Source organism: Symphodus melops, assembly GCF_947650265.1.
Source record: "Symphodus melops genome assembly, chromosome: 11".
Taxonomy (NCBI): domain Eukaryota; kingdom Metazoa; phylum Chordata; class Actinopteri; order Labriformes; family Labridae; genus Symphodus; species Symphodus melops.
In genome coordinates, this window is record NC_136701.1 from 22,885,452 (window position 1) to 22,901,118 (window position 15,667).

At 40.5% G+C, this 15,667-nt stretch overlaps 2 protein-coding genes across 2 annotated transcripts; both read left to right on the forward strand.

The window, feature by feature from the left end:
- Positions 1-1,635: 1,635 nt before the first annotated feature.
- Positions 1,636-6,761, forward strand: htr3b (5-hydroxytryptamine (serotonin) receptor 3B; the record flags this gene model as incomplete). Its single annotated transcript, XM_079355190.1, has 9 exons — positions 1,636-1,684; positions 1,896-2,059; positions 2,404-2,448; positions 2,573-2,682; positions 2,973-3,142; positions 4,335-4,492; positions 5,384-5,594; positions 5,803-6,012; positions 6,339-6,761. The coding sequence occupies 9 exons, from the start codon at positions 1,636-1,638 to the stop codon at positions 6,602-6,604; spliced, it is 1,383 nt and encodes a 460-aa protein (XP_079211316.1). The 3' UTR covers positions 6,605-6,761.
- A 1,005-nt stretch (positions 6,762-7,766) lies between these two features.
- htr3a (5-hydroxytryptamine (serotonin) receptor 3A) lies at positions 7,767-14,176 on the forward strand (the record flags this gene model as incomplete). The annotated part of the gene is made up of 9 exons (XM_079355191.1): positions 7,767-7,788; positions 10,100-10,263; positions 10,600-10,644; positions 11,027-11,136; positions 11,224-11,393; positions 12,092-12,252; positions 12,777-12,987; positions 13,066-13,302; positions 13,411-14,176. 9 exons carry the CDS (start codon positions 7,767-7,769, stop codon positions 13,719-13,721), a joined length of 1,431 nt encoding a protein of 476 aa, XP_079211317.1. The 3' UTR covers positions 13,722-14,176.
- Between the last annotated feature and the right edge of the window lie 1,491 nt (positions 14,177-15,667).

Below are 15,667 nucleotides of genomic sequence, written 5' to 3' on the forward strand. Positions count from 1 at the left end.
TTAATAATGAAGAAATGAAAACAACCCATTAAAGCAATATGTGTGGGAAAACAGATTTCTTTGTTGGTCCCATTTTTTCTGTCAGATAATTTAAGTGTTTTGTTTCATGTCATCTCTTTCCATGTCTTATAAAGTGACCAGAAACTGAACACTGTGATTTAGAGTCAGACATAGGTGAAGTGCCAAAAGTCTTTCTTTCTTACATTTCAAAATAAAACTTCAATCGTTGCTGTAACTGAAAATGAATAAAAATGTTAAAAATCTTACTGATATGTTTGTTATCTTTTATACTGATAAAAACCCTGTTTAAAAAGCTGCTGCAATGCACCAGCTAATGATCTAAATAAAAAACAAATTAAACAAAACATATTGATTATATCATTAGAATAAAGAGTTGTGCTCTTGGGGTGTGTAAATCTCCGTGGAGAAAGATTGTGATTTGTACCTTGTGAAAAGATTGATGAATTAATGAATATTTAAAAGTGTGTGAAAAACTTCTTTGGAAGCAAATCCAGACTGAATAGAAGTGTCTTATTCTTGTTTCCACCAGAATTACAACACCTTTCTATACCAACCTAAATGTTCAAACTCCACTGAAATGAAACATCGCACCGGCTCTAAAACAAACCCTCAGGGAGTTTCCTCTCCTGCCTGCTTCATTATTGTATGTATCACCTTACCCATGGAGGGGAAAAATCAATATCAGTTCATCCAAAATGTCTGTGCCTCCCCGTCCATTGTTCTCCGTCTACACTGGGTATGGCTGCTCTTGAGGTTCTATGATGAAACTGTTGATCTTTTTGTGTAAAGGAGAGCAAGCTGTTTAATGTGACGTCTGGATGATACTTTTGATCTGAAGTTTGACACTGATGTCGTTCATTTGGCTGATGCTGCTGCTCTTTGGTAAGAATTCTTTTTTCTGTCCAGTGCATTTTGATATAAGAAGGATTTGTATGAAAGTTAAAGAGATAGATATTTCTGATTTGGGAAATTTCAATCAACAACACTGAGCTAATGGAAAGTTTTTTAAATATTTTTTTGCCAACTTTGTGACACTTCTCTGAATTTGCTTTTACTAACACTGAATCAGCATCCTCCACTGTCTTTGAAACTATACTGTCAAATATCCTGTGGCGGATGCACTCATACTTTGTGCATCAGAACCACAAATATAAACTCATGTTATCATGTAAAATGATACATTTGAGAGGCGACAAATATGTGTTTGCACTTTGTCTTTTTTCTTGTACTATCCTTGTAATTGTTCTTGGGATCTCTTTGTGCAAACATTAATTCATAAATCTGACTTTTCCCCAAGTTAATTTTGCAACGTATACATATCTCTTAGAGCCCTCTATTATTAGCAGGGGTGGAGTAACTGGATTAAAGGCACAGGGGTAAACAGTAATGTGCCCCCCCCCCCCCCCCCCCCCATTTTACACATCCTGCAAACTATTCATGTTTCTAAAACATTTTAATTTACATTTTGCATTTCAACAGCCATAGTTAGGAAAGGGCGTACAAATGTTATTAATGTACAAAAAAAGTTTTTTGAGGTGTTTAATTCCTCGGTTGAGTAGCATTTAATGGTGTTGCCTTCAAGTACCCTTTAGATATCGTGCACATGACATAAACATGGCAGCTTTTCCAAACAATCCACAGAAAACAATCCGAGCTCAGTGCAGTAAAATAATGAGCCAGTAGGTGCCAGAGTGTGAATTAACATGGCAATCAAACAACAAGTGGCACTTACAGTATATTCTGAAAAAATAATTGCAATATATTTTTTTTTTTATAAAGGGGTCTTCTAGATGTTTACACTTAATTGCCTGTTGAAGGTGCTGATGATTTTACCAAGCGTGAAGCTTTGGCAGTAATCGATCATTCTCTTTTAGCTCCTCTGGCTGAATGTGTGCCAGAGAAGCCGAAGAGATCTGCTCTGAACCAGCTGACCAGAACCCTCCTCAGGAAATACGACTGTGGAGTTCGGCCCGTTCACAACTGGACCAGTCATATCACCATCTACATTGACCTCATTCTGCAGTCTGTCCTCGACGTGGTATTTTCTCCTTGAGTACTCTTTTCATTTCACTTCTACTTTTTTAACTCCACAGCTTTAAAAGCATCACTGACTATGAAGAGATGCACATGTCATGTGTGGCTAATTTAAAATTACTTGGCTACAAGGGCAGACAAAAACACTGCATTTCAAAACTTGAAAGCAAAAAAAGTCTAAACTCTCATAATGTCCTCATGATTGTTGTATTTTTATTTGAATAATTCTAATAGTTTTCAGCTGCTGTTGTGAAGGATGACATCATGTAGCCTCACAAAGTAGCCTTGGTATAAAAGAAAGGCATTCATACTGTTTACAGTGCCATTTAATTATTTTCATTTTTGCAGGATGGAAAGACCCAGAGCATGACAACAAATATTTGGTACAGACAGGTGAGTGGCGTCTCTGACTCTTAGTGCTTCTTTGACTTGTTTAAAAAAGGAAGAAAAGTCATTTACAAAACTTTTTTTTTTTGTACCTTAAATTATGTTGAAATGGTTTCTCCTCCTCCTCCAGATCTGGACAGATGAGTTCCTGGTTTGGGACCCAGAAGAGTTTGATGGTATCACTGAGATCTCGCTGTCGTCTGATGCCATCTGGATACCTGATGTTATCGTCAGTGAATTGTGAGAAATAACTCGATAACATACTGACACGTTATAGTCAAACAACTCAATGTGCTTCACCAGAGTCTTAAATGGAGTCCAAGATACTGATATGAATGTCAATGAAGCATAATGACATCATCGACAGTCATAAGACGAGGACGATAACTCTATAGTGTTGGTGCACACCAGGACTTGAGCCAGCGACGCACGGGTTCCCAAACAGATTGATACTGATAAATACATGTAGCTATGTGTTGTCACTGGTGAAAGGTGATTCATGTAATTAATGATTCTTCATGTGTTCATAGTGTGGATGCAGGGAAGTCCCCTCCGATCTCTTACGTTTACGTCAACTCCTCCGGATCAGTTAAGAACAACCGGCCCATGCAGGTGGTGCTGGCCTGCAGCCTGGAGATGTACGCCTTTCCGTTTGACAAGCAAAACTGCAGCCTCACCTTCCGCAGCTGGCTTCATTCAGGTCTGTCTCCTGCCTGTGATGAAGTTTTGCATACCTGCTGTCTTATAAGTAGTTTGAGGTGCTCTGCAAAACACTCGCATCTCAAAGGGAACTTGAAGCTTTCAACAATCTTCATTAGCAGATTTCTCAGTTTTACAGTTCATGGGGAACACCAGCAGCAGCAGCAGTGAGACCCCCTTATGGGATAGTTTCCATGTCTTAAGAAGACAACTTTAAACTAAATGAATCCAAGAGAGACGGACTGGAGAAGAACCAGAAAGAGAAACCAGTCAGTCAACCTGTGAACAAACCAGTCCAAGAGACAGTATCGACTGAAAAATCAATGAGAGGCCCACTGTGATTGGAGGCAGGGGATTACAATTAGGGATTAATCTGCCAATTACTTAGTTAAGTAACTGACTAATGACTTTGTCTATGAAATGTCAAACATGTTCAAAAATGTCAGCTGCACTTTACTAAAGCTCAGGGTGACCTACAGCACCCAAACTAAAAGATATTCAAATGTTAAAACAGATTTTGCTTAAAAAAAAAAAAAAAAAGACATTGCATGATTATTAATTCCAAACAAGCTATTTTAATTGGACAAGAAGCATACTATGAGTCCTGATATAGAAAACAATAACACTGAGACTTCACAATATGTGTCACTCCACCTCAGCCTACTGAAAACATTCAGTTAGCATGTTGTTGTTTCAACATACAACTCATGACATCTTTATCTACTGAATACGTAAAAACAACAACCTTCCAGTTTGACCATCTTAGGTTATCACATATTTGGAGAGCTCCACATCAAGAGGAGACATGAAAGTGCTTCAAAGGCTTCTTTGAACAGAGATCATGTCAAACTCGCCTGATGTCGGGTGAAGAGATGAGACAAGCCAAAATCGCATTCAGGATGGATGGACGTCAGTCTGAAGAGGAGGATGTTTCTGTAGAAGAAAAATAAACCATCAGCTCAAAGATCAAACGTGGACTTCAGGTTAAAACACCAGCAGGGAGGATGACATACAGGAAACATACATCTTATAATTCACCTAGTTTGTATTTCTTTAGATAGTGTGAGTACAAAGGAAGGAGCTCTAAGGAATCAAAAACATCCTCTTGACGATTTTACCTCTATTTAGGCAAAAGTGACATTTGAGCTTATCCTTTACTGTTATTAAGCGTCTCTTTTGTCTTTCCTCGGCAGTGAAGGAAATAGACCTGGCTCTGTTGAGGAGTGCAGAGGCCATTGCTAATGATCAGAAGGAGTTCATGAATGACGGAGAATGGGAGCTATTGTCAGTTCCCTCCCGCTACTGGCAAATCCACCAGGATGACACTGATTATGCACAAATCCAGTTCAATGTATGTACTCATGTGAATTTGTTAAAAAATGCTATTTCTATTCAATTCAAATCTAAAGGAGGAAATTAGACACCAAAAAAAAAAAAAGAAAAAAAAAAGAAAAAGAGAAGCCTTTTGGTCATAATATTAGGAGACAGCAACAGCTCTGTAACGAGTGAGCCAGTAAGTGCACAGTGATGGCTCTGATAGCTTATCGATGGCGAGCTTTAAACTGTAGCTCTCTGTGGGTTAGACTCCCTCGCACATGCTGTGCGGCAGGATTGCAAAGTGTTAAGCAATTGGCCGCGACCTCCATGGATCGGGCTAGTGAGCTAATGCCAAATGATGAGACTGAGGCTGTTTCTGGCAAGTAAAGACACCGATAGAGAGGGAGGCTGATAGACAGGGGAGGGTGAGGAACCATAATGAGACTGTCTCAGTGGCTGCCTGATCAATGGACTTCTTGTTAGTGGTGAGGAAAATGGCTCCATAGCCCATTGCAGGTGGAGAGCAGGGAGGGCTGCTATTTATTCAGCTCTAAGAGAGAGAGAGCCTTTTGGTAATGGAGCGTTTCATGGCTCTCTGGGATATTGTTCCACTCCGGCTGCATTATTTCTGTAATAGGGAATGAAATTTTTACAGCGTGTTCAGCAAAGTTTAACGAAACTTTAAAAAGATCTTCGGAGGCAAATCATGTGAATTAGCAGCTTAAACCTACTAGGAAGTGCAAATCTTAGGGTCATAAGATACTTTCTTATCATTCAAATTCAATTCAATTAAAACTTTTTTTTTTTAAATCAGGGCAAGTTACCACAAACCAAACATACAAGGACCCAGTTTGAGACATTTGATTGAATAAATTGTAGCTGCAACATGATCTATGGCTTCTGTGCATTTCTTCTTCTTCTTCAGGTGTTAATCCGCCGACGCCCCCTGCTGTACGTGGTGGGTCTCCTCATCCCCAGCATCTTCCTCATGCTGGTAGATGTCATCAGTTTCTACCTCCCTCTGAACAGTCGTACCCGCATTGCCTTTAAGATCAGCATCCTGCTGGGCTACACAGTCTTCAGAGTCAACCTGACAGACGATCTGCCCTCAACTGCAGTCAGAACTCCGCTCATAGGTCAGATACGTTCAGCCCATTTCGATCAGCTTCTACTGAACTCCCATCGTCCGCTCCTATAACCTGGATTCACTTATGACCACAAACGCCAAGTTTCTCACTTTTATTTCTTACTGTTTAAAACCTTGAACCTTGTCTGAACTTATCACTAATCATTTGCCATCGATCTGTTCTATAAGCAGAAAGTGTCTCTCCCATTTCCATCCAGGTGTGTTCTTCGCTGTGTGCATGGCTATGCTGATGCTCAGCCTGACTAAGTCCATACTGGTGGTGAAGCTGCTCCACCACAGCGAGAAAGAGGTCAAGCAATTCTCAGTGTCGGCCTGCCTGCTGGACAAGTACGGCTCGGCTGGCCAGGAGTTCACCGAGAGCGCTTTAACCTCGCTCAAAACCCTCGAATTCATCAGCCAGTCTGAAGGTTAGACACAGTTAGATCACCAAGTTACAGACCGCCAGTAGAATACAAGTTAATTCAACATGTGCATTTTATAAAGCTAAGGCACGTTCTGTCTTTGTTGGAAAGCTTAAATCAATTATATCAGCTGCAGATGTGAAAATGCTTTTCGTTGAACACAGTTCTCACCTTCTGTTTGATAAAGTAGTAAAGACTGACCTACAGTGAAACCATAGTCGTGAACGTCTTGGCCATATTCACCTGTTTGAATGCTTGATTTTAATGTTCTCCTGTATTTAACGATCAAAAAACAACTAAATCAAAACCAGATTGCTTCATCTTCTTTCTAGATTATGAGCTCAATCCCTCACTGGAGGAGGACCTGCTGTCCCTGAATGAAGTCCAACACGCTCCTTCTGGTCTCGACTGGCTCCTCCAGGAGTTGGTCTCCCTCCGTCTGGCCTTTTCAGAGGACGACAGGGAGTCTTCAGCTCAGGCCGATTGGCTGGCTCTCTGCCTTAAACTGGACCTCTACCTGTTCCGCTTTTACCTATTTGTCCTCGTCCTGTACACCAGCACTCTGCTGCTGCTCTGGGCCAGTTGGAGCTTCGCCTGACCCTGACAATTATTTAAAAAAAAAAAGTCTGATTCGTTACACTTACAAGTATCGTATGTAAGTGGTAATATCCATCTATTGATCATCTCCTGTATATTGATGTCTCAGCTGTCATTGGATGAGAAGCGGGGTACACTCCAGACCGGCTGCTGGTCAATCACAGGGCATATTATTCCTTCAACTAAATATTTTAAGTAAAGAGAAAGAAGGATGCATTTTGTACTGTATGTTAATGTTGAGAACATGTTCCAGGAGAAAGTTGTAACTCGCCTTTCTGTGTTTTTTTTTTTTTTAAATCATCGTCGATATATGAGAGAGCAGGGTTGGCAAAGTATCACAACATCAGAGAGGTCGTAAATGGGGCTTTAAGGGTTAACATGTCACAATGACAACAAGGTCCAAAATCAACAACTTCTTTTTTTTTAAAATTGCAATTAAAAGTATGTAATTTTGTCCCTTTTGGTGCACCATAGTTTCGCCCTGCAGCTGTGGCAATGGAAAATAAAAACACCGCTGCTCCTTTGGTAGTTTAGTAGGAAGACAGGAACAGGAAGTAAATTACCTTTAGCTTAAAAAAATAAAAGCATAACAGACCTTGAAATGTAACGTGATGGAGATTTTAAACATGCAATTAAAAGGTCTTTAACTTCTGTTAGCAAATTATATTCAATGTGTTCGATTAAAAACATGAATCGTTTGAGTGCCAAGTAAAATGAGTGCACACACACACACACACACACACACACAGTGTTATCATGTTGATACTCCCCACCCATTCTAACTAACGTCTAATGTAACTTTCATATGAGCATAGTTAGCTCAGGTTGGAAGCGTCAGTATCTGATGCTGTGTTATTGTAACACGATACGCTGTTCTCCAAAAAACACAAATAAATCCACCAACCTATACTAACCATAAGACTATGAACCATTTGGAAAACACACGTTTTTTTGTTTCCTCTGACAGAAATCCCATAAATTAAACGTTAAACAAAAAGCAAGTTCACCTTGTCAAAGAGAAATGTAACTGTTGATGGATGCTTACAAATGGTCATGTACGCAGTTATCCGTCTCTTCTTGCTTCGCCCATTGAACTGCTTCATGTCAAAGTGTCCCAGATCTCAGCTCTGACTGTTGAGTTTAATGGATTCAAAAGAGCCAAAATGATTCCTGAATACCTCGAGAGTAACACTCAAGCTGTTTAAAATCAGAACGTCTTTTAAAATATTGAGTTTGGATCAGCTCCAGATCCTGTGTAACAACGTCACACTTTGACAGACGTTATTGAATGGAGTCTGTTATGTTTTCCCGACAGTGAAGAGTCACTCAAAGCCTGTGAGTATAATATATCAGCTCTGGGGAGAAACTCTTCAATGCCGGTGTGATGATATGATATTGTATTCATACTTTAGTCTCCATCCCACTGCCACAGAGCAGATCAATAAAACCCATGCAGAGTGTCTCCATTCCCCTGATGGTTTTTTAACAGTCATGATGAGAATATCAAGAGTGCTTCAAAGAAAACCTGCCCCTGGAAAGATCCATGGTAATGCAATTTTCACAGTGTCTGCAAACCTCTTCTTCCACTGGATCTGGTTACAAGTTGTTACGCAACAGAGCTGAAGATAAATGTCTGCCGAGCGCTTTGTTATTCTCTGTAAGAGCTAACGAACGGATCTGTGTCGTGAATATAAATGCCACCTCAGGATGACTGTATTTCATGGAAAATCATTTCAACCGTTGTCTTAACATGACACATGAGAAGTGCAAATAAAAACATTCAAAGTGTCAAACTAACTGCACACCCGTCTGTACTTCTTTCATGAAAATAAATCAGCCTATTGTTTGGAACAACAGCTGTATGCTGAAAGGATATTTTAAACACTATGATTAAAAAAATAGATAAAGAGCTACTCTGCATATTTGAAATGAGAGTTTATATAAAGGCTGGACAAATAAAAATGTTATCACTCTATAAATGTTCAGATCACTCAATACTGATAATTATCACGATACATGTGAAATCACAAATTCTTACAAATTAAATTAAGAAAAAAAAAAAAAAGGTTAATTTTGGTTGAATTATTGTTAATCATCATTTAACTATCTGTTCTTGAACACTGGAACTTTTCCCCCTCATGAGCTCAACACTTATTCCATCTCTGCCACCCTCAGGATGAACTTTCTTTTAAAAAATGATCTATAGATCTATTTTGGATGAAGGATTTTTTGTCACATCGTGCAGGCTTAACTTTATTCTAAAGAATTTACAGTTCAAATAGGAAGCTAGTAAACAAGGGATTACAGATGTACATTCGCCTGGTCACAATCTGCTAACATGTTCATGTTCATTAGTTTGCATGTAAATAAGTAAACAGCCAACGCAGGTGTGATGAGAGAAAGGAGATTATTGGTTAAATCTGTCACCTCTGCCGGTTTGTACTTATATATTCACTGGGCTTGTGTTGGTGAATTACTTCTTTACTCACCTGGCTTGATGTTTCAACACTTTCTCAGAGAGCTGCTGCGTTATTGAGCCGGGAGGAGGAGTGGCATCAGAGCCGATGGAAACACCCTCCTGAGCTGAGTGACACTAACAAGGTTTCCATACCGGGAGAGGACGAGGTGATGGATATGGAGGAGAAGGGTTTGAGGCATCTCGTGGATTTCATCAGAGCGGCAGGCAGACTGTCACAGGGAGAGAAGAAAAACACAGGTGAACTGTCACCATGAGAGTCGCTTCAGCCTGGACTGCACTTTTACTCCTGCTTATTCAGGGAGCCACCAGAGCCTGCACAGGTACAGCAGCTTTACTTTACAATTCATGGTGATGTAGTTGACTGTTCATATATCTAAGCCAATGATGGGACACCGTAACAATAAGTTACTAATAAACTTTAAACAACATCTGTCTCATAACAGTGCTTCAAAAGATGACAACAATAAGTTACTTTGGAGACTTTTTATTTTTCTCTTGACTGAAAAAGGTCCATACGCTCGTTCTGCATTAAAACAGGGTTAGGGGTTAAATCAGAGTGAGGAATAATCAACGATTAACCAAACTACTCTGGAAACACAGAAGGAGCATCACATTTATCTGATGTAATTAATCAAACAAAACTATTTGTTTTGTTTGATTCGAATGTTTCTTTAGTGAGAAAGGTATTTGAATGTGATGGCATTTCAAAACAACAATTTGCTGCAAACATTCAACTAAAATCAGCTGGAGGACTTGTTTCTAGATTCTACTGATTTTTCTAATAATTCGTAGCCAAATTGTACAACTGTTTTTTTTGTACCTTTTCCTTTCTTAGTTTGAACCTGCACAGAATCTAAAAAAATAGTTTGTATTTTCCAAGCTGTAATCTTTTGAGGCACTTTTATGAGACGGCTGTTGTTTAAAGTTTATTCTGAGAAATATTCCTACCACACTGTCTTTTTGTCTTGTTTGTGTCAGAGCACCTCAACTTCCTACTTTTTTTTTTATAACTTTCAGTGAAGAAAGCGGGCGGCAGCACCGGGAGATTCGCCAACGCCACTTTAGTGCGGCTGTCTGAGTTTCTGAGTGCTGGGTACAAGAAGGGGGTGAGACCAGTGAAGGACTGGAGGACGTCCACTATGGTGTCCATAGACCTCATGGTTTACTCCATCCTCAATGTGGTGAGTTATGATGCATCTTAATCTCATTAAGGCTTTAATTTGATTTGTAAGGCGTTAAATTCCTCTCATATGGAGACAGGAGCGTGGACTGATGAACATGCTACGGTCCTTACGACACACAGATTAGCTGCAGATTCTGTCCTCGTCTACAGGGACACACTGTGAGCCCAGGTTTCCTGTGTGGTAATTACATTAAACCGAGGAATCTATTAAAATATGGAAACACACAAAAAAACACCTCTCTTTAAGAGAGAGGAGCTGACTAAATATTCATAAACTAAAAATGAGAACGAAATGACTCTAAAATGTTTTTCTCTCACGTCATCTTGTCCACAGGATGAGAAGAACCAGGTTTTGACTACGTATGTTTGGTACAGACAGGTAAGACAAACATGAAAGCCCCTTTAAGCGTAACTAAACCCCCCAGAGTTTCAGCTGAAGTGCTTCGACCCATAATGGATATAAAATACATTAAGACTGTTAATTGTGAGGTCTCACCACAGACGGGGTTGGAGGAGAGGGGAGGAGACCAGTCCTGAAAAATAAAGCCAATGTGAGAGTGTAAAACCCTGCAGTTCATCGAGGGTCAATAATTTAAATACTGAAATGTCGAAAACATACCAAAAAGGTTTCAGCTGAAATCGTGGTGTGGGGGTTTAGTGAAGTTATATGTAGTATAAATTGCACCATATATCACATCTGGAACGGCTGGTTTGATTTGACTAATTATTTAAAGTCACATCTTTTTGCCTCGATCTTTTAGTCTTGGAGGGATGAATTTCTGGTCTGGGATCCAGAAGACTTTGATGAAGTGAAACAGGTGTCTCTTCCCACAGCCAACGTGTGGGTGCCTGACATCCTCATCAATGAGTTGTAAGAGCGGCTGCTGTTGGTACGATAGTTTCGGTATCTGCTCAGGCTGCTCCTTCACAAATAAACACGTCTGTCTCTGACCTGCAGTGTGGACGTGGGGAAGTCTCCGGACATACCTTACGTCTATGTCACACATGATGGAACGGTTCGAAACTACAAACCCATCCAGGTGGTCACAGCCTGCACTCTCAACATCTACAACTTCCCGTTCGACGTGCAGAAATGCAGCCTGACCTTCCAGAGCTGGCTTCATACCAGTAAGACCTTCTCATTCACTTAACATGAAGTGTTAGCATCACTGTAAATCATCTTCCCTCTTCAAGCAATAATAACAGGCGCAAGCTAACGGATAACGTGCAGCAGCACGACAGACAAAGCACGAATCAGAGTTCACGAGAGCATAAAGGTGGAGATAGTAGCGCTGGGTCATTAATCCAAACCCACATGATTACTTTGATTATTTTCAGAGCAGAGTCACGTGACGACACGTCCAATCCGTGACATGGAACTAATGTCCTTCGTTTGGACACATTTCATCTCTAGAGAAGACAAGAAGTCAAACGTAAACACAAACAAATACTGTTCTTTGCCTTTCTAATATTTAACATCATAGGCTGCTGTGGCTCAGTGGTCGATTTGGTCATCTCTCAACAGGAAGGTGAGGGGTTCAATCCCCCAGCTCCTGCAGCCATATCACGACCAAGACATGTAACCCCAAACCTGCCAATGAGACACAATCTATTTAAAGTTATCCCTAAAATAAATAAACATGAAATCCTTTAAACCAACCACTGACATCGAACGCTCTCCTCACAAACACTGGATCAGACGCACACTTTGTGTGTCTCTCAACTCTCCTGCTGTGAAATGTGCTCAGAGAGCCGAGTGCTGAGTGATGGGTAACTTGTCGCGGTGGCGGTTTCACGCTGCTCTCGACATTGTGTTCGATCTGCAGTTGATGACATCAACATCACCCTGATGAGAAGCCGCGAGGAGCTCAGCGAGGACAAGAGTGTTTTCATGAACCAGGGCGAGTGGGAGCTGCTCCACATACCGTCCAACTACAAGATCTTCAGCGTGGACAACGATGACTACTACGCCGAGATGAAGTTCCACGTAAGAGGAAACGTTTGAAGAGTTCACGTCACACATGTGGGGGGAAATACGGGATGATAAACAAATATTCAGTTGAACAAACGACAGCTAACTTAACAAGGTATTTACTGGTTTGAATGTCTGGAATAAACAAAAACAAACAAACAGAACTACAAATATGAAAGTAATAAAAAGGTACTTGAGTGGAATAAAAGTGCAGCACAACAATCTATTTTATCTCAAATGAATGACGATGAGAGTGAAATCATGTCCGCTTCTGTGATGTGTAACAAAAGACTGGTAGCATGTGTTGATTTAAATTAAGATGTTTTAACTTCCAAATGTAATAATTTTATATTATAAAACTTTTTTTTTGTTTTAGCAAAGTGTGACGACACGTTTTATATCTCAGGTGTCACACTTTTATATTTTTCAGCATGTGCTCCAAACAGAGATCTGCTTCCTCTTCTTGTTCCAAACAAAGCCTACCAGCTCATGCCGGTTCACACGGCGTGCTGATTTAGTAATGACTGTGTTTGTCCCAGGTGGTGATCCGTCGGCGGCCGTTATTCTACACGGTGAACCTGCTGCTTCCCAGTATCTTCCTGATGGTGATGGACATCGTGGGTTTCTATTTGCCACCAGACAGCGGAGAGAGGGTTTCCTTCAAGATCACGTTGCTGCTGGGCTACTCTGTCTTCCTCATCATTGTGTCCGACACACTGCCCGCCACCGCCATAGGAACCCCACTGATAGGTGACCATCATATAGGCAACCGTACTGTTACTGCGATCGGATCGTAATCAATCATCTCTCTCTACCTGCTCCGTACAGGTGTGTACTTTGTGGTCTGCATGGCCCTCCTGGTGATCAGCCTCACAGAGACCGTGCTGATCGTGCGTCTGGTGCACAAGCAGGACTTGCAGCCCCCTGTGCCCCACTGGGTCAAGTACCTGGTTCTGGAGAGAGCGCCTGTCCTCTTCTGCATCCACAAGAAGCACCGCCTGTGCTCCCGACTGTCCTCCCAGGCCTCCGACATGGAGCAGTACAAGGACAGCAACTATGGGTCTGGTAAGGTGTACATGTGCTTACATGTTTAAAAGCCTGTGACAGTATTATTATTATTACTAACAGGAACAAAAATAACAGCAGATTACATGTCCTTGTCCAAACCTGCAGCCCAGTGCACCCTCCACCACACCTGTGAGATCGGTCAAAGGCTCAGCCATCACGACAGAGAAGGCGGCCTGCTCGGATTGGGTCTGCCGCCCTCCAGGGAACCCACCCCACCTGTCATGGACAACATCCTGCAGGAAGTGACAGCCATACGCCACTTCCTAGAGAAGAGGGACAAGTGCCGGGAGGTGGCCAAAGAGTGGCTGCAGGTGGGCTACGTGCTGGACGTGCTGCTCTTCAGAGTTTACCTGGTGGCTGTGGTGGCTTACAGCATCACGCTGGGCACGCTGTGGTCGGTGTGGCAGGTGGCTTGAGGCTAACACCCGTACTGCTGTGGACACGAGCTCGGGGGTCAAGCACGGGATTAAAAAGGCGAGAGTTACTGGCTCTGTGCCGTTTGTGGTTCAGTGGATACAGGGAGGCAGACGCATAGTCATGGAACAGGCTGAGCCTGAAGGTGACATAACCTACGATGTGAGCTTCTTTATCCCTGCACACTTTATGATTATCTTTATGATACCGTTCCCTGATATAAGGGCAATCTGAGATGAGTTTTTAAGGAGCAATGACATTCCCAACAAACCTGACAAAAAAAAAAAGTAACCCAAAAATCCTGTCTTTTAAGAGTGGGAAGAACTTCAAAACTTCCAAGGAAACTAAACCGACAGAGTTAATAGACAACAAACAAAAAACAGCAAATACATGAAAATAGTAAAACATATCTGTGAAGAGTACTTCTTTAAAGATCAACAAGCAAGTTCCCTTTTAAGAGGCCTTAAAAACACAAGTCATCAGTGGTCTGCGTTGTGTTTAGAAGAAAAAGATTTTAGAATAAAATAATCCAGTCACAAAAAATACTGAAAATCAGATGAATAACTAAAGACGGCCACGTGGTTTAAAGCTGAGAAGATCACAGACACAAGATCATATCCAGACAATGATGATAAATATATATGATTTGAAGAGGGGACATTATTTAAAAATAATATGATTGTTATTGTTGGTGTCAAATATCTACATAAATATGTGAAATATGTCCCTCCACCTGTTTCCACGCATGCACGTCTTCTCTTCAACCTGAAGAAACGTCCTCGTTCAGAAATCTTTGTACAGATTGTAAGAGAGGACGTTATTGTGTTTTTTTTTTTTTCCTATTCTAGTGGTCGTTTAAGTATCAGTAACATATTGGAAACTTCTCGAGCCTTAAATAAATAATAACGTTTAACTTTCATGTCCCAGTTCATGTTGTTTAATGTGTCTGAAAAATCTGTCGTGTTGAAATAATTGTCTTAACTCACAGCTTCAATAACAGAGCGTCAACACGTGACTCGACTTATATGTAGTAGGTTTGCGTCTATTATTTAACTGTGTCGTCATGGCAACATGAGATGTAACTCTATTTAATAAAAGAAAATAAAACACTTTTATAATCGTAATAATAATAAATGTAAAATCGTGATAAGCAGCGAACAATGTTCCAGCCTGTTTATTGATTAAATGATTTCTCTTCTTTATTGACGGATGTCGAACTGAACACAAGAATCTCACGGGGGAATTATTCCCGTTTTGAAGAAGATCACGGATCATAAAACGACATGAAATATTGGAAGATCATTTTGATATAGCCTCTTTTATATAAAATGTGAAACTCAATCTATCTATATTTCCAGTTTTGTTCCTGCTCAGCAACGTGAAAGAAACGTTCACTGAATTTTAAAACCTGAAGTTCATCCATGAAAACATGAAGCTTAAATAACTTGTGTGTTTTTCTGTTGATCCAAAATAAGATAAAGACTCTTATTATTGACAGTTCTTGTGTTTATGGACATACAGTGTTCTAGGATAGGATATTACTTTATTGATCCCCAAAGGGGAAATTCAGGCGTTACAGCAGCAGCAGTGCAGAATCAAACAAGAAGTCAAAAGTAAAAAAATAAAAAAATAAATTCTAGTCTTAAGCATTAGTACTCCATTCTCTCTTTCTGTGTGTGTATGAAATGACTCCAGGGCCAAATAAATAAAAAAAATCTGTTGACTTGATCTGAAACGACTTTAGATGACTTCATTGTAACGTCAACAAAAGGCCTTTACACATTACAACAGAGTGGCCCCTGTTTCTTCCTCTTATGTTTTACAAGGTGTCAATCGATCAATAAATCTTAATTTGTAAAGAACCAACTCATAATGTTCTCTCCAGACACTTCACTAAAACATCAGGCCGACACCACTCCAATGATGAATGATCAAAGAGAGTGTAAAT